The sequence below is a fragment of the Acipenser ruthenus genome, chromosome 53 (genome assembly GCF_902713425.1).
Source record: "Acipenser ruthenus chromosome 53, fAciRut3.2 maternal haplotype, whole genome shotgun sequence".
Classification (NCBI taxonomy): Eukaryota; Metazoa; Chordata; class Actinopteri; order Acipenseriformes; family Acipenseridae; genus Acipenser; species Acipenser ruthenus.
Window position 1 is genome coordinate 705,001 of NC_081241.1, and position 27,570 is coordinate 732,570.

The 27,570-nt window shown below is 42.7% G+C and overlaps 2 protein-coding genes across 2 annotated transcripts in view; one reads left to right on the plus strand and one right to left on the minus strand.

The window, feature by feature from the left end:
• LOC131723128 (tripartite motif-containing protein 16-like protein) overlaps positions 1-27,570 on the plus strand; it is a 217,003-nt gene that overhangs the window by 26,941 nt on the left and 162,492 nt on the right. The window lies entirely within an intron of this gene.
• On the minus strand, positions 16,611-25,721 carry LOC131723126 (tripartite motif-containing protein 16-like). The gene is made up of 6 exons (XM_059016574.1): positions 25,072-25,721; positions 21,631-21,726; positions 21,211-21,444; positions 20,897-21,056; positions 18,674-18,739; positions 16,611-17,554 (listed from the first exon to the last, which is right to left on the minus strand). Exons 1-6 carry the CDS (start codon positions 25,657-25,659, stop codon positions 17,022-17,024), a joined length of 1,677 nt encoding a protein of 558 aa, XP_058872557.1. The 5' UTR covers positions 25,660-25,721; the 3' UTR covers positions 16,611-17,021.

Consider the following 27,570-nt stretch of genomic DNA (forward strand, 5'->3'; position numbering starts at 1 on the left):
TGACACACACACACACACTGAGACACACACTCACACAGGTACTGACACACACACAGACACACACACACGTACTGACACACACACACACACACAGGTACTGACACACACACACACACACAGGCACACACACACACAGGTACTGACACACACACACGCACTCACACAGTGAGACACACGAACACACTGACACACACACACACACACAGGTACTGACACACACACACAGAGACATACACACACACTGACACACACACACACTGAGACACACACTGACACACACACAGGTACTGACACACACACACACAGAATTATACACACACTGACACACACACACACTGAGACACACAGACACACACACACACACAGGTACTGACACACACACAGACACACACACAGGTACTGACACACACACACACTGACACACACACACACACACACAGGTACTGACACACACACACACACACGTACTGACACACACACACATACTTATACACACACACTGACACACACACACAAACACGCACACACACAGGTACTGACACACACACACACACAAAGGTACTGACACACACACACAGACTTATACACACACACTGACACACACACACAAACACGCACACACACAGGTACTGACACACACACACACAGGTACTGACACACACACACAGACACACACAGGTACTGACACACACACGTACTGACACACACACACACACAGGTACTGACACACACGCACACACACAGACTTATACACACACACTGCAACACACACACTGAGACACACACACACACACACACAGGTACTGACACACAGACTTATACACACACACACACTGAGACACTGACACACACACACTGACGCACACACACTGACACACTCACACTGAGACACACACTGAAACACATACACAATGGCACACACACACTGAGACACACACACACACACTGACGCACACACACAGGTACTGATACACACACACACACACACAAATGTACTGAAACACACACACACAAACACACACACACAGATACTGACACACAGACACACACAGGTACTGACACACACACACACAGACCTATACACACACTGAGACACATACACACTGAGACACACACACACTGAGACACAGGTACTGACACACACACACACACACTGAGACACACACGAACTCACTGACACACACACACAGGTACTTACACACACACACACACACAGGCACACACAGTTACTGACACACACACAGGTACTGACACACACACACAGTTACTGACACACACACAGGTACTGACACACACACACAGTTACTGACACACACACACAGTTACTGACACACACACACAGACTTATACACACACACACTGACACACACACACACTGAGACACACACACACACACACAGGTACTGACACACACACAAACACACACACAAACACACTGACACACACACACACACTGAGACACACACAAACACACTGACACACACCCACACACACAGACTTATACACACACACTGACACACACACACACTGAGACACACACACACACACACAGGTACTGACACACACACAGACTTATACACAAACACTGACACACACACACACTGAAACACACACACACACACACAGGTACTGACACACACACAAATCCACACACACACAAACACACTGACACACACACACACACTGAGACACACACAAACACACTGACACACACCCACACACACAGACTTATACACACACACTGACACACACACACACAGACACACGCACACACACAGGTACTGACACACACACACAGGTACTGACACACACACACACACACAGGTACTTACACACACACAGCTACAGACACACACACACACACACACACACACACACACACACAGGTACTGACACACACACACAGACTTATACACACACACTGACACACACACACAAACACGCACACACACAGGTACTGACACACACACACACACACAGGTACTGACACACACACACACAGGTACTGACACACACACACACGTACACACACACACAGGTACTGACACACACACACACACAGGTAATGACATGCGCACACACAGACACACAGGTACTGACACACACACACACACACAGAGGTACTGACACACACACACACACAGGTACTGACACACACACACACACACACTGAGACACACACACACAGGTACTGACACACACACACACACTGAGACACACACTCACACAGGTACTGACACACACACAGACACACACACACGTACTGACACACACACACACACAGGTACTGACACACACGCACACACACAGGTAATGACACACACACACAGGTACTGACACACACACACACACACAGGTACTTACACACACACAGCTACAGACACACACACACACACACACACACACTCACAGGTACTGACACACACACACACACACACACACACAGGTACTGACACACACACACAGACTTATACACACACACTGACACACACACACAAACACGCACACACACAGGTACTGACACACACACACACACACAGGTACTGACACACACACACACACAGGTACTGACACACACACACACACACACACACAGGTACTGACACACACACACACACAGGTAATGACATGCGCACACACAGACACACAGGTACTGACACACACACACACACACACACAGGTACTGACACACACACACACACAGGTACTGACACACACACACACACACACTGAGACACACACACACAGGTACTGACACACACACACACACTGAGACACACACTCACACAGGTACTGACACACACACAGACACACACACACGTACTGACACACACACACACACACAGGTACTGACACACACACACACACACAGGCACACACACACACAGGTACTGACACACACACACGCACTCACACAGTGAGACACACGAACACACTGACACACACACACACACACAGGTACTGACACACACACACAGAGACATACACACACACTGACACACACACACACTGAGACACACACTGACACACACACAGGTACTGACACACACACACACAGAATTATACACACACTGACACACACACACACTGAGACACACAGACACACACACACACACAGGTACTGACACACACACAGACACACACACAGGTACTGACACACACACACACTGACACACACACACACACACACAGGTACTGACACACACACACACACACGTACTGACACACACACACATACTTATACACACACACTGACACACACACACAAACACGCACACACACAGGTACTGACACACACACACACACAAAGGTACTGACACACACACACAGACTTATACACACACACTGACACACACACACAAACACGCACACACACAGGTACTGACACACACACACACAGGTACTGACACACACACACACACACACACAGGTACTGACACACACACGTACTGACACACACACACACACAGGTACTGACACACACGCACACACACAGACTTATACACACACACTGCAACACACACACTGAGACACACACACACACACACACAGGTACTGACACACAGACTTATACACACACACACACAGGTACTGACACACACACAGACTTATACACACACACTGACACACACACACTGAGAGACAACCACACACACACAGGTACTGACACACACACACAGACACACACACTGACACATACAAACAAACACGCACACACACAGGTACTGACACACACACACACACAGGTACTGACACACACACAGCTACTGACACACACACACACACTCACAGGTACTAACACACACACACACAGACTTATACACACACACACACACACTGAGACACACACACACACACAGGTACTGACACACACACACAGACTTATACACACACACACACACAGGTACTGACACACACACAGACTTATACACACACACTGACACACACACACACACAGCTACTGACACAAACACACACTCACAGGTACTGACACACACACACACAGACTTATACACACACACAAACACACACACACTGAGGCACACACACACACACACACAGGTACTGACACACACACACAGACACACACACAGGTACTGACACACACACACACACACAGGTACTGACACACACACACACACAGGTACTGACACACACACACAGACTTATACACACACACTGACACACACAAACACGCACACACACACAGGTACTGACACACACACAGACACACACACAGGTACTGACACACACACACACTGACACACACACACACACACACAGGTACTGACACACACACACACACACGTACTGACACACACACACAAACTTATACACACACACTGACACACACACACAAACACGCACACACACAGGTACTGACACACACACACACACACAAAGGTACTGACACACACACACAGACTTATACACACACACTGACACACACACACAAACACGCACACACACAGGTACTGACACACACACACACAGGTACTGACACACACACACACACACACACAGGTACTGACACACACACGTACTGACACACACACACACACAGGTACTGACACACACGCACACACACAGACTTATACACACACACTGCAACACACACACTGAGACACACACACACACACACACAGGTACTGACACACAGACTTATACACACACACACACAGGTACTGACACACACACAGACTTATACACACACACTGACACACACACACTGAGAGACAACCACACACACACAGGTACTGACACACACACACAGACACACACACTGACACATACAAACAAACACGCACACACACAGGTACTGACACACACACACACACAGGTACTGACACACACACAGCTACTGACACACACACACACACTCACAGGTACTAACACACACACAGACTTATACACACACACACACACACTGAGACACACACACACACACAGGTACTGACACACACACACAGACTTATACACACACACACACACAGGTACTGACACACACACAGACTTATACACACACACTGACACACACACACACACAGCTACTGACACAAACACACACTCACAGGTACTGACACACACACACACAGACTTATACACACACACAAACACACACACACACTGAGGCACACACACACACACACACAGGTACTGACACACACACACAGACACACACACAGGTACTGACACACACACAGACTTATACACACACACTGACACACACACACACACAGGTACTGACACACACACACACACAGGTACTGACACACACACACAGACTTATACACACACACTGACACACACAAACACGCACACACACACAGGTACTGACACACACACAGGTACTGACACACACACACACACACACACACACACACACACAGGTACTGACACACACACACACACACACACACAGGTAGACACACACACAGGTACTGACACACACACACACACACACACACAGGTACTGACACACACACACAGGTACTGACACACACACAGACTTATACACACACACTGACACACACACACACACACACACACACACACACACAGGTACTGACACACACACAGACTTATACACACACACTGACACACACACACACACACAGGTACTGAGACACACACACACACACACAGACTTATACACACACAGACACACACACACAAACACACACACACACAGGTACTGACACACACAAACACAGCTACTGACACACACACAGCTACTGACACATACACACATAACAGGTACTGACACACACACACACAGACTTATACACACACACTGACACACACACACAAACACACACACACACAGGTACTGACACACACACACACACACACACACACACACACAGGTACTGACACACACACACAGGTACTGACACACACACACACAGGTAGACACACACACAGGTACTGACACACACACACATACACACACACAGGTACAGACACACACACACAGACTTATACACACACACTGACACACACACAGGTACTGACACACACACACACAGACACACACACACACAGGTACTGACACACACAGACTTATACACACACACTGACACACACACACAAACACGCACACACACAGGTACTGACACACACACACAGACTTATACACACACACTGAGACACACACACACACACAGGTACTGACACACACACACACAGACACACACACACACACACACAGGTACAGACACACTCAGGTACTGACAGACACACACACAGAGGTACTGACACACACACACACACACACACAGACTTTTACACACACACTGACACACACAGACACTGAGACACACACAGATACTGACAAACACTGACACACTCACACTGACACACACACACACACAGGTTCTGACACACACACACACAGGTACTGGCACACACACACAGGTACAGACACACACACACAGAGGTACTGACACACACACAGACCTATACACACACACTGAGACACATACACTCTGAGACACACACACACTGAGACACAGGTACTGACACAAACACACACACACACACTGAGACACACACGAACTCACTGACACACACACACACACAGGCACACACAGGTACTGACACACACACACACACACACTCACACACACACACAGGTACTGACACACACACACACACACACTCACACACACACACAGATACTGACACACACACACACAAGGTACTGTGACAAACACACAGACTTATACACACACACTGAGACACATACACACTGAGACACACACACACTGAGACACACACACACACAGGTACTGACACACACACACACTGAGACACACACGAACACACTGACACACAGACACACACACACAGGTACTTACACACACACACACAGACACAGGCACACACAGGTACTGACACACACACACTCACACACTGACACACACACACACACAGTTACTGACACACACACACAAGGTACTGACACACACACACACACACACACACACAGGTACTGACACACACACACACAGGTACTGACACACACACACACACACACACACAGGTACTGACACACACACACACACACACACAGGTACTGACACACACACACACACAGGTACTGACACACACACACACACAGGTACTGACACACACACACACAGGTACTGACACACACACACACAGGTACTGACACGCACACACACACACACACACACACACACTGAGACACACACACGCACACACACTGAGACACACACACACACACACACACAGGTACTGACACACACACACACACTGAGACACACACAAACACACTGACACACACACACACACACAGGTACTGACCCACACCCACACACACACACACACAGGTACTGACACACACACACACACACAGGTACTGACACACACACACACACACACGTACTGACACACACACACACACACAGGTACTGACACACACACACACACACACAGGTACTGACACACACACACACAGACTTATACACACACACTGACACACACACACATACTGAGACACTCACACACCAACACACTGACACACACACACACAGGTACTGACACACACACACACACACAGGTACTGACACACACTGAGACACACACACACACACACACACACACAGGTACTGACACACACACACAGACACACACACAGGTACTGACACACACCCACAGACTTATACACACACACTGAGACACACACACTGACACACACACACACACACACAGGTACTGACACACACACACAGACTTATACACAGACACTGAGACACACACACAGACTTATACACACACTCACACACACAGACACACACACTGTTTTATTAAATGCATTGTTTTATTAAATGCACTGTTTTATTAAATGCACTGTTTTATTAAATGCATTGTTTTATTAAATGCATTTTGTTTTATTAAATGCATTGTTTTATTAAATGCACTGTTTTATTAAATGCATTTTGTTTTATTAAATGCATTGTTTTATTAAATGCACTGTTTTATTAAATGCATTTTGTTTTATTAAATGCACTGTTTTATTAAATGCACTGTTTTATTAAATGCATTGTTTTATTAAATGCATTTTGTTTTATTAAATGCACTGTTTTATTAAATGCATTGTTTTATTAAATGCATTTTGTTTTATTAAATGCAAGCACAGTTCATTTTAACCGTAATAATACTTATAATCAGATTTTACATTAAAAACAAAACTTTTATATTTAAATAAGCAGGTCGTTTAAGAACCATTTTTTACATTCATGTACATTATTTAATGTAAATCTTTTTTCATGTACTTTTTCTTTAAATGTTTTGTAAAGTTTTAATTTTCAATAAATGTTTTGTTCTGCACCTACTTCTGAAATGAAGATAAACTAAGTGGACTGTCAACAGCAGCTGCTCTCTGGAAACGTGAAGAGCACAAAAAAGCTTTGGAGAAAATGTTAAACACACATCAAAGATATTCTACTATAACAATGACCACACAGTGTTGCTTTAACTAAACAATACCAGCAGACCAGCCTATTTCATACAGGTCTTTGTAACTAAACAATACCAGCAGACCAGCCTATTTCATACAGGTCTCTGTAACTAAACTATACCAGCAGACCAGCCTATTTCATACAGGTCTTTGTAACTAAACAATACCAGCAGACCAGCCTATTTCATACATGTCTTTGTAACTAAACTATACCAGCAGACCAGCATATTTCATACAGGTCTTTGTAACTAAACAATACCAGCAGACCAGCCAATGATAGCAGGGTAATACTATTGTGAAGCTGCTCAAAGAACACTACAGGTACAGTCCTGAATCCTCCCAGAAGCTGAGGGTGTGAAGTATAGAAGAACTGAAATGTCCGCTCTGGATAGACAAACACCAAAAAGATAACAAAGTTACAAACTGAATGAAAGGAGACAGTATAATATTGTGGGATCAAATAAAAGCAGGTTTTTCACATCTTCAGAGTGCGCAGCCGGGCCTCAGTCTCGTTGCTTGTGGTCGTTGACTCGCTTGCAGCTCGGTTCCTCTTCTCGGGTCTGTTTTCAGGCAGAGTCCTGGAGTTGCAGTTTTGCTTTTCAGAGTGACAGCACCTTGTTTATCATTCGATGTGGAGCGCAACATGTTTAGCTTTGCTTGGATATTTATAGTCTGTTTCACTCTGCTAAATATCCACTGTCATGAGATCATTTGTGTATCGTGCCTTTTTTTAAACTCCCAGTCCTTTGATGTTTTAATGTCCTTTTCCACGGGGGCAGCGCTAGTTCATGTCTGCCTTGCGTCAAAATGCTTGTTGCTGCCCGTGTGAAGTATCTGTCCATAATTCAACTGTCCGCTCAGCCTAATCCAGTCCAGGCACCGCTCCTCTAATCAGTAGCTCACATAGTTCAGTCTGTCTGCAAGCCAGAGGCCCCTTCTCAAGACACAGCAGCTTGCCTTGATTCTCAAGACACACAGTTTGATCAGTGAATGCAGTTCCATCTCTACTGCACGTTCATGTATTATTATCATATTCAGGAATATGCCCCACAGCGGGGTGTACCCTGTCGCAGGGGCTCAAACCGATTTTACCTCAATTATTTATTCAGTTTGTCTTAATTGCTATCTGTGCCGTGTTTACCCGCTGTTTGTGTACCAAAATCCATCGCAATAGACTTTGAATTCGAGAATTCACCCCTGTCTCCCTGAGTCCTGCTTCATAAAACCTGACAAAAACCTTCCAGTATAATTTCAGTATCTGCTCCTCACTTTGCAGGCTGTAGATAATTATCAAACAACCTTTAAGAACACAATAAACCACAAATGTGCAAACTTTGTCAATACTTTATTGCCAGAATCGATCCTGTTGTGATAGCAGAGATACAGCTGGGGTGTGATAATCACCCTACAACACAAAGCAGGGGCGCTGGGATACATGCAGTTGTGTTCATGTTACGATAGCTTGTAAATATGAGTTTATAATAAATTGTAATAACTCTGAGTATCTCCGCAGGATAACACAGTACAAATATCATGATATGCATCAGAAAATATAAAGGACAGTAAGCACACGCATTCTACAGTGAATGAAAGAGAAAAGCAACGACCTTTCTCACAATAGTATATACTGTACATATTTCAAAGTGATATGGATTTGACAGTGCTAAACAATGTCATAAGGCTCCTGTCTTTCTCTACTGGAAACTTTGATTAATGGCTGTTTTTATTTTATTTACTGTTGTTAAAACAAGGCGCTTCCTCCCTGTTAATGGCCATTGGGAATTTGAATAACAAGCTGACATTGATATGCTGATATCCAAATGCATTCATTTTTCAGCAGGCTTTTGAATATTGTTTATTTTATTAGACACCTGCTGTTTGAATACCGTGTGTGTGTGTGTGTGTGTGTGTCAGTGTGTGCATGTGTGTGTGTGTGCGTGTGTGTATCAGTGTGTGTGTGTGTGTATGTGTCAGTGTGTGTGTATGTTTGTGTGTGTCAGTGTGTCAGTGTGTGTGTGTGTGAGTGTCAGTGTGTCAGTGAGTGTGTGTGTGTCAGTGTGTGTGTGTGTGTCAGTGTGTGTGTCAGAGTGTGTGTGTGTTTGTGTTTGTCAGTGTCTGTGAGTGTGTGTGTGTCAGTGTATGTGTGTGTGTGTGTGTGCGTGTGTGTGTGTCAGTGTGTGTGTGTCAGTGTGTCAGTGTGTGTGTGTCAGTGTGTGTGTCAGTGTGTGTGTGTGTGTCAGTGTTAGTGTGTGTGTGTCAGTGTGTTTGTGTGTGTGTGTGTCAGTGTGTGTGTGTCAGTGTGTGTGTGTGTCTCAGTGTGTGTGTGTGTGTCTCAGTGTGTGTGTGTTTGTGTGTGTGTGTGTGTTTTTTGTGTGTCAGTGTGTGTGTGTGTCTCAGTGTGTGTGTGTGTGTGTCAGTGTGTGTGTGTGTGTGTGTGTGTGTGTGTGTTTGTGTGTGTGTGTGTGTGTGTGTGTCAGTGTGTGTGTGTGTGTGTCAGTGTGTGTGTGTGTGTGTGTCAGTGTGTGTGTTTGTGTGTGTGTGTGTGTGTGTGTGTGTGTGTGTGTGTGTGTGTCAGTGTGTGTGTGTGTGTGTGTGTGTGTTTGTGTGTGTGTGTGTGTGTGTGTGTGTGTGTCTGTGTGTGTGTGTGTGTGTGTGTGTGTGTTTGTGTGTCAGCGCTGTCAGATTCACGTGATGAGATCAAACGCGCTGATCCTCGATTTCTTAAAAATGTTTCTTCAGAAGGTCGCGTCAAATGAAACTGTCCTGAACTGTCGGCGTCTCGTCTATAAAACAATAACATCCAATAATCCATTCGAATCGGATGTGTTCTGATCCGGGGCTGAATCTGTTACAATGAAACACGACCCGAGCAAATGCATACGAGTGTCAATCATCTGGAAGAATCCCCGGATTAACCAATCCTGAGGAAGGAAGTAGGCGGGACACCATGTTCTTCAGCCCGATTCGCTGAGTGCAGGTGTGTTCATTTGAGTGACGTGTCAGTTTATTGGATGCTGAGCTTCAGGGGGAGGGAGGGGGCGTGGTTTAGGATGCGCTGATTGAAGTCAATAGAAAAAAAAAAAAAAAACACACGCGGTAAAAATAAACAAAAAATAATCAAACCGCGAAAGACAACATTTACCCGCGAGACGCTCTCAAAACAAGCCACTTTGAAACTGTTCTCTGTAAAAGGAAGCGTTTCTGCTGTTATTTTATTTATTTATTCATGTCTCTTCAGTTTCAGGCTTGTTTGTATATTTGCTTCAGAGACGGTAAGATATTAAAGTTTTCAATGAGGCAGTTGATATTTTTTCGAGGCGACTCGTAGAGCACAGACGCGCCGGATGAGGAGACAATTACTTTGAATAATCCTGTGAATTGTTTTGGCGTCAGATAAATGAATCATCATCCTCATCCTCATCCTCATCAGTTCAATCAGGGGTGGCTGTTTCCAGACTTGACCCTTGACCGTTGTGACTTGAAACTTGACAAAAATAGATATATTACAACAAACAGTTCTAGTGAATGTCCACACGATGGCAGCATTGTATAAGGAATAGCGAGAGCTGCGTTCCGCCCGTCTCCATGAAGTCCAGGTTTACAGCACAGGAAGCCCCGCGACCCGACACCTCCCCATGTGAGTTTAATTATTTATTCTTAAAACCAATACTATTTTAATCCACAGCAGGGACTGATAAAACAGCCTTTGTACAGCAGTTGCCCTGCGGTGTGCAGGTCAGGGAGCTGTGTGGGTGCTGGAGTGCGCTGCAGAGCGGATTCCCACTCGATCACACAAGGGAATATAAAGGATGCCGTGTTCAGAGCTGACTCTGCGATTTAGTGCGAGGAGAGATTGAAACCACTGAAGCTGTTTAAAAAAAAAAAGAAAATGCACGTGATCTTTAACTCGCTGTTTTTTACAAACAAAAATTCAAAAATAAAAGCGTGCGTGACGCTTATTTCCCTGCAAGCCCTTGTCTTTAACCACGGGAGCACACAGACTCTTCTAATATAAATTTGGTCAGACACCAAATGCTTTTGTAACTGTTAGTATTAACCTGTATATTTAAAGTTCAAAATTAATAATTCAAAATGAAACATAATCTTAATTGATACAAAATTATTTAAAATACAATGCTCCCATGGCACTCCATTAGCAACACAGACGTTTCCAAAAACGAACCCAGCATTTGAGTAACTGTGATAACAAGAAGCGGTCGGGATGATTTCAAACAGCATGAAAAGATAAGGGGCCGCTCTAAAGAAAGAGAAAGAAAAATGACATTTGAAGCGCTGTACTCTTTAACAACGGACTTGTTTCAATTGTGTTGCAGAGTAGAAACCCAGCTAACTGAGGAACGAGTGATTCAGTAGAGAGAGGCATGGACCCGACTCCAAGGAGAAGAAGAAGGAGTAAAGAGAATGACCCGCCTGATATGTCACAAGAGCCTGCCAGGTACTGAAAGTCTTTTCTTATTAGTTCACGGTGCGGCGGCATGCTGAATAATACCTTTACTAAGAAGCTGTTCAGGAATCCAAATCACTGAGCTGAGTCTCAAGCCCAGGGTTAGAGTCCAGACCTCTCTGTGTTTTACAATGCTTCCCTATGCTTTACCAGACCTCTCTGTGCTTTACAATGCTTCCCTATGCTTCACCAGACCTTCCTGTGCTTTACAATGCTTCCCTATGCTTTACCAGACCTCTCTGTGGTTTACAATGCTTCCCTATGCTTTACCAGACCTCTCTGTGCTTTACAATGCTTCCCTATGCTTTACCAGACCTCTCTGTGCTTTACAATACTTCCCTGTGCTTTACCAGACCTCTCTGTGCTTTACAATGCTTCCCTATTCTTTACCAGACCTCTCTGTGGTTTACAATGCTTCCCTATGCTTTACCACACCTCTCTGTGCTTTACAATGCTTCCCTATGCTTTACCAGACCTCTCTGTGCTTTACAATGCTTCCCTATGCTTTACCAGACCTCTCTGTGCTTTACAATGCTTCTCTATGCTTTACCAGACCTCTCTGTGCTTTACAATGCTTCCCTATGCTTTACCAGACCTTCCTGTGCTTTACAATGCTTCCCTATGCTTTACAAGACCTCTCTGAGCTTAACAATTCTTCCCTCTGCTTTACCAGACCTCTCTGTGCTTTACAATGCTAACCTATGCTTTACCAGACCTCTCTAAGCTTTACAATGCTTCCCTAAGCTTTACCAGACCTCTCTGTGCTTTACAATGCTTCCCCATGCTTTACCAGACCTCTCTGTGGTTTACAATGCTTCCCTATGCTTTACCAGACCTCTCTGTGCTTTACAATGCTCCCCTATGCTTTACCAGACCTCTCTGTGCTTTACAATGCTTCCCTATGCTTTACCAGACCTCTCTGTGCTTTACAATGCTCCCCTATGCTTTACCAGACCTCTCTGTGGTTTACAATGCTTCCCTATGCTTTACCAGACCTCTCTGTGCTTTACAATGCTTCCCTAAGCTTTACCAGACCTCTCTGTGCTTTACAATGCTTCCCTATGCTTTACCAGACCTCTCTGTGCTTTACAATGCTTCCCTATGCTTTACCAGACCCCTCTGTTTTACAATGCTTCCCTATGCTTTACCAGACCTCCCTGTGTTTTACAATGCTTCCCTATGCTTTACCAGACCTCTCTGTGCTTTACAATGCTTCCCTATGCTTTACCAGACCTCTCTGTTCTTTACAATACTTCCCTGTGCTTTACCAGACCTCTCTGTTCTTTACAATGCTTCCCTATGCTTTACCAGACCTCTCTGTGCTTTTCAATGCTTCCCTATGCTTTACCAGACCTCTCTGTGCTTCACAATGCTTCCCTATGCTTTACCAGACCTCCCAGTGCTTTACAATACTTCCCTATGCTTTACCAGACCTCTCTGTGCTTTACAATGCTTCCCTATGCTTTACCAGACCTCTCTGTGTTTTACAATGCTTCCCTATGCTTTACCACACCTCTCTGTGCTTTACAATGCTTCCCTATGCTTTACCAGACCTCTCTGTGCTTTACAATGCTTCCCTATGCTTTACCAGACCTCTCTGTGTTTTACAATGCTTCCCTATGCTTTACCAGACCTCTCTGTGCTTTACAATGCTTCCCTATGTTTTACCAGACCTCTCTGTGCTTTACAATGCTTCCCTATGCTTTACCAGACCTCTCTGTGCTTTACAATGCTTCCCTATGCTTTACCAGACCTCTCTGTGTTTTACAATGCTTCCCTATGCTTTACCAGACCTCTCTGTGTTTTACAATGCTTCCCTATGCTTTACCAGACCTCTCTGTGCTTTACAATGCTTCCCTATGCTTTACCAGACCTCTCTGTGTTTTACAATGCTTCCCTATGCTTTACCAGACCTCTCTGTGTTTTACAATGCTTCCCTATGCTTTACCAGACCTCTCTGTGCTTTACAATGCTTCCCTGTGCTTTAACAGACCTCTCTGTGCTTTACAATGCTTCCCTATGCTTTACCAGACCTCTCTGTGTTTTACAATGCTTCCCTATGCTTTACCAGACCTCTCTGTGCTTTACAATGCTTCCCTATGCTTTACCAGACCTCTCTGTTCTTTACAATACTTCCCTGTGCTTTACCAGACCTCTCTGTTCTTTACAATGCTTCCCTATGCTTTACCAGACCTCTCTGTGCTTTTCAATGCTTCCCTATGCTTTACCAGACCTCTCTGTGCTTCACAATGCTTCCCTATGCTTTACCAGACCTCCCAGTGCTTTACAATACTTCCCTATGCTTTACCAGACCTCTCTGTGCTTTACAATGCTTCCCTATGCTTTACCAGACCTCTCTGTGTTTTACAATGCTTCCCTATGCTTTACCACACCTCTCTGTGCTTTACAATGCTTCCCTATGCTTTACCAGACCTCTCTGTGCTTTACAATGCTTCCCTATGCTTTACCAGACCTCTCTGTGTTTTACAATGCTTCCCTATGCTTTACCAGACCTCTCTGTGCTTTACAATGCTTCCCTATGTTTTACCAGACCTCTCTGTGCTTTACAATGCTTCCCTATGCTTTACCAGACCTCTCTGTGCTTTACAATGCTTCCCTATGCTTTACCAGACCTCTCTGTGTTTTACAATGCTTCCCTATGCTTTACCAGACCTCTCTGTGTTTTACAATGCTTCCCTATGCTTTACCAGACCTCTCTGTGCTTTACAATGCTTCCCTATGCTTTACCAGACCTCTCTGTGTTTTACAATGCTTCCCTATGCTTTACCAGACCTCTCTGTGTTTTACAATGCTTCCCTATGCTTTACCAGACCTCTCTGTGCTTTACAATGCTTCCCTGTGCTTTAACAGACCTCTCTGTGCTTTACAATGCTTCCCTATGCTTTACCAGACCTCTCTGTGTTTTACAATGCTTCCCTATGCTTTACCAGACCTCTCTGTGCTTTACAATGCTTCCCTATGCTTTACCAGACCTCCCTGTGCTTTACAATGCTTCCCTATGCTTTACCAGACCTCTCTGTGTTTTACAATGCTTCCCTATGCTTTACCAGACCTCTCTGTGTTTTACAATGCTTCCCTATGCTTTACCAGACCTCTCTGTGCTTTACAATGCTTCCCTATGCTTTACCAGACCTCTCTGTGCTTTACAATGCTTCCCTATGCTTTACCAGACCTCTCTGTGGTTTACAATGCTTCCCTATGCTTTACCAGACCTCTCTGTGCTTTACAATGCTTCCCTATGCTTTACCAGACCTCTCTGTGGTTTACAATGCTTCCCTATGCTTTACCAGACCTCTCTGTGCTTTACAATGCTTCCCTGTGCTTTACCAGACCTCTCTGTGCTTTACAATGCTTCCCTATGCTTTACCAGACCTCTCTGTGTTTTACAATGCTTCCCTATGCTTTACCAGACCTCTCTGTGTTTTACAATGCTTCCCTATGCTTTACCAGACCTCCCTGTGCTTTACAATGCTTCCCTATGCTTTACCAGACCTCTCTGTGGTTTACAATGCATCCCTATGCTTTACCAGACCTCTCTGTGCTTTACAATGCTTCCCTATGCTTTACCAGACCTCTTTATCTCTCATTCACCTCTTTCTTTCTCATTCTCATTTGAAAAACCATGTTAATGAGTATTAAGAAATAAGAAAAAGTCAGTCTATCACGTTAATTTTTTTTATTAAATCACATTACTAAAATCTGAAATGTTAAACATTTTAAGGAAATCAAAAAACAAAAACACACACACAATAAAGCAAACTTAAGCTCACTTTTTTAAAAACTGTTACAGCACTGACTATTGGATGCCATTTTCTAAAATATATATAAAACATAACAATTCTTAGAAAATAAATTAAATACAGTTACTTCGTATGAAATCCATTCGTTGCTAAAAACAAATAATTCACCTCGTTTCGCTCTGCAGGTGGCGCCGTTTTACCCCCTAACTTTCATCCAGAGTTGTGTCAGATTGAACATTCCCTTCACCCGAGGAGTGGAGAGGACAGACAGGGAGTTCAATACAAAGGGTTTCTTACAACACAAAACAGTCTAGTTCAGCTGGCAGATTGTTACAGAGGAACCAGAACCCCAAAGCCTAAACCCAGGATAGAGCGGCTCAGTGAATGTGGTTTGGAATCTGTGCAGGAGGGTCATTGTGTCAGAGACGCCATAAAAGGACAGCGTGCCGGCATTAAAGTCCAGATACACTCCTATTCTGGGGGAGCGGGGGGCAGTTATTGCAGTTTGATTGTTATTGTGCCGGGCAGAGTAACTGGAATCAGAGCATTCCAAACTCCAGGACTTGTCATTGAATCCAAGGAGACAGGAATGATCCACTCCTTTCCTGCTGATTCCTTTATATGTGACTCCTATAAAAGCCCCTCCCCCACTCCACTCAATCTCCCAGTAACAGCGAGTCCCAGACAAACCCTCTCTGCAAAGCACTTGGGCATAGATATCAAATCTCTCAGAGTGATCAGGATATCTCTGAGTCTCTCTCCTCAGTGTCACCTTTCTGTTCCCTTCAGACAGACAGAGGTTTCTATACGCTGTGTTGGGGTCCAGTGTGAGCTGACAGGAATCTGATTGAAGAGAAGAGGACGGGTAGAGGAGAGACGGTTAGAAAAGTCAAATCACTGAGAAAATCAACAGTCATTGTCTGCTGCATCCTCACATCCTGTTTATGGAAGGTGTGTGTGTTGTTTTAATTATTTTTTTTAATACATTTTTGTTTTTTACATTTTGACCACTTTTTTAAACTTTTAAATTGCATTCCCTGCCTCAAGATGGCTTCCCGTGGACCGGCATGGACCTCTCAGAACTACATTTCCCATCATCCTCCTGCTCACTGGTAATTCCATCTCAATTACATATGTGAGCAGGAGGATGATGGGAAATGTAGTTCTGAGAGGTCCATGCAGTTACATGTGAAGCTATCTATAAGTATATAAAAGTGGTCAAAATGTAAAAAAAATAAATAAATAATTAAAACAATACACACACCTCACGTAAACAGTTGTAGCAACACATGGGAACATGCAACACAATAAAATACAAAGGACCTTATGAACCCTTTAAACCCTCTTGCTGTTTGAATGTTTTGTTCATTATAATTCCTCGATCTTATCAAACTTCTTCAATTGGAACCAATCAAATGCAGCTCTGCATACAATTACAGTTCACTTAATGTTCCTACAGGGTATGTGTTGCCATTTTACCCACTCAGACCCCTTGCTTACTAAATATCTTCAATAGAATATCGTCCACTCTTCAAATATCTGTCTAATATTTTAATGAGCAATCCATCCCACAAGTGCAGTGATACTGCAATATACATTTACTACCAGCACAGGATGACTGGGAGGGATAGCTGTTCATTTTACCCCACAACTGGTTTCACATGCATTGTACATGTATTAAAAGATGGGATGATTATCTATTCAGGGATACCAAGATATTTAGGGAGAGAAAGCTCTGAGTGGAAAAACAGGCAACAAATTCCCCTCCCCCAGTCATTCTGCATGTATTCATCTGAACCAATACTTGTTGGAGAGGAGTGTAGATTAATGGCTTCACAATTACTAATAAATAATAATAATTGCTGCTCTCAAGCTCCACCCCTCCCTGTTCTGTAGTGTTAGCTCTTCTCTCAATGGAGTGACACATCTTTCAATCAAATGTTTCAGTGAAAACAGACTTACATTTTAAAAACTCAGCTCTGTTCCTTGGCTCTGGAGCCTGCAGACTGTAAACTGCAACTTCATTCACTGGGCAGAAAAAAAGAGAGAGAAATAGAATTGAAACATGTGGATTAATACAGAACACACACAAGACTCCAAGCAGCAATCTGAAAAGAAACAAGGCTTATTCACGGCATTTCAGGATGTAAAAATCCGTACTTCAAGATGTTCATGATTACAATGAATATGTATTCCTTCTGTATCGGTGCAGCAGCCAAAGCCAATGTGAACACGTCTGCCACTGCACTGGAGTCTTGTGTTCCTTCCTCTCCATCACATATCTTTGCCCAACAGTACGGTGTCCATATTAGGATACCCTTGTGCATCAAACATACAACAGTCATTGTCTGCTCCATCCTCACATCACTTCCTCCTCTCTGCTTCATCAGTCCGTTCCATCCTCCATTCTCCCTCCTACCACCTCCCTGCTCCCTCCTGCATGCACCCTTCTCCCTCCAGTCTGCTTCATCACTCCCTGCTCCCTTCTCTCTGCTCCCTCATCCCTGTTGCCTCTTTTCTGTCTCCTCCCTGATCTCTCCTTCATGCTCCCTCCTCTCTCTTCCACCCTCTCCTACATGCTCCCTGCTTAATCCTCTCTTCTCCGTCCATGCTCCCTCTCCAATGCTCCCTGCTCTGCCCTCCCTGCTCCCTCCTCCCTGCTGCCTCCTCACTCCTTCCTCCTCCCTGCTGCCTCCACCCTTCTCAATACTACATTATTTATACAGACGTGCTCAAATTTGTTGGTACCCCTCCACAAAAAACGAAGAATGCACAATTTTCTCTGAAATAACTTGAAACTGACAAAAGTAATTGGGATCCACCATTGTTTATTCCATATTTAATAGAAATCAGACTTTGCTTTTGATTTTTTATTCAACATAATATTGTAAATAAGAAAACAAATGAAAATGGCATGGACAAAAATGATGGGATCGCTAACCTAATATTTTGTTGCACAACCTTTAGAGGCAATCACTGCAATCAAACGTTTTCTGTAGCTCTCAGTGAGACTTCTGCACCTGTTAACAGGTAGTTTGGCCCACTCTTCCTGAGCAAACTGCTCCAGCTGTCTCAGGTTGGATGGGTGCCTTCTCCAGACTGCAAGTTTCAGCTCTTTCCATAGATGTTTGATAGGATTCAGATCAGGACTCATAGAAGGCCACTTCAGAATAGTCCAATGAACATAGAGCTGATGTGACTTGCCAAAAAGCTCCAGTTTTGACTCATCTGTCCAAAGGACATTCTCCCAGAAGGATTGTGGCTTGTCAATATGCATTTTGGCAAATTCCAGTCTGGCTTTTTTATGTTTTTCTTTCAAAAGTGGAGTCATCCTGGGTCTTCTTCCATGGAGCCCACTTTCGCTCAAAAAGCGACGGATGGTGCGATCAGAAACTGACGAACCTTCACCTTGGAGTTCAGCTTGTATCTCTTTGGCAGTTATCCTTGGTTCTTTTTCTACCATTTGCACTATCCTTCTGTTCAATCTGGGGTCGATTTTCCTCTTGCGGCCGCGCCCAGGGAGGTTGGCTACAGTTCCATGGACCTTAAACTTCTTAATAATATTTGCAACTGTTGTCACAGGAACATCAAGCTGCTTGGAGATGGTCTTGTAGCCTTTACCTTTACCATGCTTGTCTATTATTTTCTTTCTAATCTCCTCAGACAACTCTCTCCTTTGCTTTCTCTGGTCCATGTTCAGTGTGGTGCACACAATGATACCAAACAGCACAGTGACTACTTTTCTCCATTTAAATAGGCTGAATGACGGATAACAAGATTGGAGACATGTGTGATACTAATTAAAGAAACTAATTAGTTTGAAATATCACTATAATCCAATTATTTATTATCTTTTCTAAGGGGTACCAACAAATGTGTCCAGGCCATTTTAGAATATCTTTGTAGAATAAGCAATAATTCATCTCTTTTCACAGCTTCTTTGCTTTATTCTATGACATACCAAAGGCATGCACGTATACATGATAAAATAGCTTTTAATTTCATCACTTTTCAGGAGGAATGAAGCATTATTTCAATGAGCTGTAAGGGTACCAACAAATTTGAGCACGTCTGTATATCCAGCAATCTGCAAGAGGTCTTTATTAATGTCTTGCAAGTCCTGTCCCTCCTCAAGCCATGGTCTATTTGGGAAATCTCTACCAAAGGAATCTATTTCACACCAACCTGTTGTGGTTATTTTGACTAATTCCCCCTTGCAGAAGTCCTCAATATGGTCTTTAAGTTCAGATACAGCTTTCCTCACAGCCCCAAAAGAGATGTCTGTATTGACAGTAACGCTGGGTAAGTCTCCAGCATCAGGAGGGGCACAGAGAGACTGGAAATTCTACAACAGGAAAGTGGAGAAAAGGAGTTTTCAGTGAAACAGAATGGGGTCCAAAACATTCCTGGGGGAAAGCAAGGATTCATTCAATTGGAGAGGTCTGTCTGAAACCGTCCCAGTTATGTACTTGAGATTTTCTAACAAGCAGTGATGTTACCTGTAGAAAATGGATGTGATCCTCTGTCTCTGAAAGCTGTTTCAGCTCAGCGTTTCTCCTCCTTAGCTCAGCAATCTCCTGCTCCAGTTTCTTCATGCGTCCTTCAGCCTGATTCACTGCAGCCTTCTCGTTAGCTCCAATCAGCTCAATAACCTCAGTGTGGATCTTCTCAATGGATCGGATCAGCTCAGTAAAGATCTTCTCACTTTCCTTTATTTCTATGCATGCAGATCTCTGAGTGAAAGAACACAGTAGAGGAGACATGGTTAGAATTGATATCAAAAACACATCAGGCATAGAGAGTAAACTTCTGTAGATGTGTTCCAGTCCATCTGTTAATAATAATAATAATAATAATAATAATAATAATAATAATAATAATAATAATAATAATAATACACCCCTCTTTTCAATACCCACTTTCAGTGTCTCCACAGCCTGTTTTAGCTCTTCAATTTCTTTCAGTCTCTCCTGGATTCTCTGTTGTATTTCTGTCTGTGTCTCTCCCAGCTGCTTCTGTGTAGAAACACAGTGACACAGTGACATTTCTGACAGGGCATTGAGTGATATCCTTTCACACTCAATACAGACTATTTCAGAGCAGGCTGTGTTTTCACACCTTTCCCCCCTTTATATGAAGTTAGATTAACATAAGAACATAAGAACATAAGAAAGTTTACAAACGAGAGGAGGCCATTCAGCCCATCTTGCTCGTTTGGTTGTTAGTAGCTTATTGATCCCAGAATCTCATCAAGCAGCTTCTTGAAGGATCCCAGGGTGTCAGCTTCAACAACATTACTGGGGAGTTGGTTTCAGACCCTCACAATTCTCTGTGTAACGATACACACATTATGCACACAGATACCCTAAGGATCGAATGCACCAGCGTGGATTAACCACTAACCCAGATTAAATCAAGGATTATATTTGAATCATGTTGCACAAAACTTTACACCAGGATTTATATGTAATCCTTGTTTAAAATTAATCCAAGGTTAAACATTTAAAAGATTAAATATAATGACATTGCACCACTCATTTTAATCCATGTTTAAATGTGATAGCTGAATTAAATTGAAAACTTCCTTGGAGGTGGTTTAAACTTGGACAAAGGCAGCAGTTTCAGACAACATGTGTGTATAGTAGTAAGATACAGCACCATCTAGTGCACAGCTGCCAGCAATACAAAAGGACACTTGATCCACAGTAGCTGTCCACTAGATGGTACTGTTTCATACTAGTAACAGTGAATGATGGCTGATCTAGCATGTGTTACATGTTTGTTTTGTGAAGCACCTAGGAAACTGAAACAGCTTTCTCTTTAATGGATATTTAGGGCTTCTGATTTCTGTTTTTAATCGATAAACACAGATAAAACAGCCCTGATACAAAACAATGAAATCAGTGTAAAAAATGCCTAAATACACAAAATCCCCAGAAGAATGAGCCCGTGAGCAGAAGGACTTCACTGTGGAAGAGAGCAAAGGAAAGAGGGGACTAGTAGGGAGAGCGAAAGAAATTGTAGATTTTAACAAACTAAATCCTAAATAGGTTATTACATTTCGTTTTAAACTAACTTAAACATATCTGTTTTAATCATGTAAAAATGTGTTTTAACACACCAAATTAAGCTATTTTTTCTGCCCGATTTATATTGCATATCATATTAATCTTGTATATTGAATATCATATTAATCTTGTATATTGAATGTCATATTAATCTTGTATATTGTATATCATATTAATCTTGTATATTGTATATCATATTAATCTTGTATATTGTATATCATATTAATCTTGTATATTGAATATCATATTAATCTTGTATATTGTATATCATATTAATCTTGTATATTGAATGTCATATTAATCTTATACGTTGCATATCATATTAATCTTGTTTTTATTTTTTAATAATTTTTTTAATTAGGTGCTTGACTTTGCTAGGAATGTTATTTTTAAACAGTTTTACCAATTAAACTATAATATCTTAAACAATTAAACTTACATGGTCCCTGACCACCTTCCGACGCCTTCTTAAGACTCACCTCTTCAAACAGCACCTGTAGAACTTCTCTGTTGTATCCTGGGACACTATCACCCTTCATTTAAATGTGCTTTATTTTGCTCTTATCTGCCCCCTATTTTACTACATTTAATCCTGTACTTCAGAATATTGTAATCTGCCAAGTGTTTAACCTGTAATATTTTGCACTTAATCATATCCTGATGTAACTATCACTATCTAATCATATCCTGATGTAACTATCACTATTATCTGCTGTATTATTGAATTGTGGTTTGTCACACTTGAAAAAAATTATTGTATTTCCTGCTCTTATTGTATTACTAATATTATTAATTTATATCATAGGAGATGCCCTTATCCAGGGTGACATACAATTGTTACAAGATATCACTTTATTTTTTACATACAATTCTCCATTTATACAGTTGGGTTTTTACTGGAGCAATCTAGGTAAAGTACCTTGCTCAAGGGTACAGCAGCAGTGTCCCCCCCACCTGGGATTGAACCCACGACCCTCCGGTCAAGAATCCAGAGCCCTAACCACTACTCCACACTGCTGCCCTGTTTATTGTTTACAAATCATGCACAAAAGTGCCTTCTGTGGCCACAACATAGCGTTTCATTTTGAATTTACCAGCTTTCCTTGATGAAAATTAATCCACGTCTGGGAGGTTTCTAGACGTCCTCTCCTTTTGACCAACTCTGAGGACACCTGGTTTTTAATCACGCTTTAGAGAGGAGTTGCTGGGGGCTGCTGTGGCCGCACAAAATCACACTGATGGCCCTGATTAATCTTGTATATTTTATATCATATTAATCTTGATCTTTTCTGCTTTTTTTAAATTAGGTGATTGACTTTGCTGGGAATGTCATTTTTAAAAAGTTTAACTAATTAAACTATAATATCTTAAACAATGAAACTGATCTATGATTTTATTAAGTTGCAAGACATATATAAAAAAACACTAGGAATATAAATCATGCTAATTTTACACTACAAATTCCAATGCACCACAAAACAGCTGAACAAATCCTTCTTACCCTGTGAGGCAGGGCGGAGGTCCTGCCCGTGTATTTAGTATATAGTGTGTTTTTGTTTGATTGTAAATAATGTTTTTGATGATCAAGTGTGTGGTAGATATGGCAGGGTATATTCAAATCCAGGTGTGGAATGTGGCCAGGTGTTAATTGATTAATTGATTATCAATTAGCCCTGGCCACATGCCTTTAAAAAGGGTCTGAAAAGCCAGTTTCTTGGTTCTACAAGCAGGGATACAGACTGTCTGGGAAGGAGAGTGTTGCTGTAGGATCCTCACGACTGCGTGTGTTAACCAGGGTGAGAAAAACACAAGAGGAAAAATGTATCTCGGATCACTGTGTGAGTTAACCAGGATCGCTAGCACTGGAAGGAATAGGGAACAAGTTTAGGGGATTTTAATCCCACCCAAGTCTAGAGAGGAGATGTCAGGGAGACTGTTCCTGGAGCGGGACCGCCTTTCTTGTTTGGTCAACTTTTATTTTCTAGTTGTTTTCAAGCAGTGTTTTGTTTTGAATGTTTTGTGTTTTTGTATCAAAGAAAACCTTCTGTGTCTCTCCTGTCAATCAGCGATAGCCACACCCGTAACAACACCCCTGTTACACCCTGAAATACATTGTAGCACATCATAGTTTAGAAATAGCAATTAAAAAACTAGGGATCTTTAAATAGCTCTTAATATACAATTAAAATCTGATCTCATGTGAAACTGCATAACCTAGTAAACAGACATGTTAAATATCCTGGGAATTCTTATCTTCTAGGATAGCTACAAGGAAATGGTTCAAACCCTTACCTGTTTCACACTCCTTTCTTTCTCAGCTGAGACTGTATCATGGCTCTTGTGATCCTCGTCTGTACACAACACACAAACACAAGTCTGATCGGTTCTGCAGAACCCCTCCAAAACCTTCTGGTGTTCAGCACAAAGCTTCTGCTCCAGATCTCCAATTGCATTGACCAGCTTGTGCCTCTTTAATGGAGTAACCTCACTGTGTGGCTTGACGTGTGTCTCACAGTAAGAGGCCAGGCACGTCAAACAGGATTTCACAGCTTTGAACTTTCTCCCAGTGCAGAAATCACACGGCACATCTCCAGGTCCAGCATAACTTTGAGCAGGAGGAGGATTGAGTCCTGTCTTCTTTAATTTCTCCACAACTTCAGCCAGCATGGTGTTTCTGCACAGATCAGGCCTTGGGGTAAAGGTCTTTCTGCACTGGGGGCAGCTGTAGACACCTGTATGATCAGTCTGATCCCAGCAGTTCTTAATACACCCCATACAGTAACTGTGTCCACATGGAATAGCGACTGGGTCCTTCAATATCTCCAGACACACTGAACAGCTAAACTGGTCATGCGCTACCAGAATATTCGCTTCTGCCATTTCTGCTGCAGAGAGACAGAGAGACTGACGATTTCACAAGAAACGAAACTTCACTGCGCTGATTTCCTGCAGTTGTGTAAAGCTCTGAGAGGCGGGGTTCGGGACTGAGGCCAGGTTTAGACAAGCAGGGGGAGCAGAAACTGCCGAATCAGATATTCTATGAAACTGTTTCTAAATCCCCCAACAAATATTACAATGTTAAGATTAGGAATTAAACAACTGATATTAACAACTGTTTAATATCAGGGCTGAAGAGTCTGACTTTGTGTTTTAGCCCCAAATCTATAACATGTAAAATTAAGGAATGTTCTGTTACTCGTATGTTTGTGATGACGGTTTGAACGGCATCTCGTTACTTTAGTAACGCCTTACTGTAATAATATTACTTTAGTCAATAACGAGGTGATATAACGCGTTTAGCTTTTAATGGCAGTAATTACATTACAGTTACTTTCCAAACAATAAACGCGCTTGCCTCGTTCTCTTGTCTCTGCTGCGCAGCTGCATCGGTTGTCTTTTCTTGTTTTAAAGCCAGTATATTTCAGTGCGGTTATAACCGGAAACGTGACGCGCTCTTTATTATTTATTTATTTGATTTTTAATTCTTTATTTAGGAAGGCCATGTGAGCTACAAGTAGCTCGTTTACAAAGGCGTGCTAGAAATAACAGCAGCAGGTTACAGGTTTCAAAAATAAAAATAATATAAACGCATAATGACAAGACAATACACAAAGTACACCTCAGATTTACACAGCACACACACAAGCCTGTTTAAGAACTAGAACAACAGGGTTTGTTTTTTTAATTCCCACAGGAGATGTCAGGTCTCAGTCCTGCGGGTAACAGCTTCCAGTCTGTAGCAGCAGAACAAAACGAAAGACTTTCTTCCCGCAGCACTTTTTCCAGACGGTATATTAAAGTATTGTGTGTCTCAGACATTACGATAGGCTGTATTTACAGGTAAACTCAGAAACAAGCTGTTTAAATAAACTGGTAATGTGTTGTGTGCCCCTTTAAAGAGAATCCGATTCCAGTGATAATTCCTTGTGTTAGCAGCGATCGCAAGTTTAATGTCGAATACGCGCTGCAGTGATGCGCTAGCGGAGTACACGGGAGCACACAGATACACATCCTGTTACACATTGTATCGATCTTCTTCAGCGATTCCTCACTAGCAGACCCGCACATCACATCATTATAGTCTAGAATAGGGAACACAAGTAACTCATTTAAACCTTGCTGTAAAGCTTACACAGTGGCGCTGACCACACAATCCTCCAAGCTTCCTTCCAATTTTACTACATACATCTTTAATGGGTTTATCAAATTGAAGAGTTGTGTCAATATAAACCCCTAGATATTTAAAAGTGTCGGCTCTCTCCAATGCTGTGGTGTTACAAGTAACAAGAGAATATAAAATTCTAAAAGGATACACATGTTCCTAATGTTATAAATATTTTCAGTTCCCGGGGTAGAATCTTAATGGTTCATATTGATATAGCGCGGATATTAAAAACAACGCATCCAATTCTCTGCATGCTGCCACATCAGACCTTCACACAGCGAGGTGTGAAAGATTAAACACAAAGAAAATATCAATGAAAGAATTTAAAATCAGTCAAATATAAATGTAGCCCACAAACAACAAACACTTCAGTTCTTGTCCTGTCCCTGTATATTTAGAGATTCACAAACCCCATTAAACACGTATTTGTCTGCTGATTGCTCTAATTCAACTCTCTTGGTTGATCTCTTTCATAGTATTAGGTTAATATCATTCATGCAGTGACAGGTTGGGGAGTGATTTCCAGATCTCTAATTTGTCACAAACAGTAACACTTAAGCAGCTCTGGGCTGCACATGCGCGGGCCGATAGCAAGGCTCCTGCATGGTAATACGTGTTACTAGAAG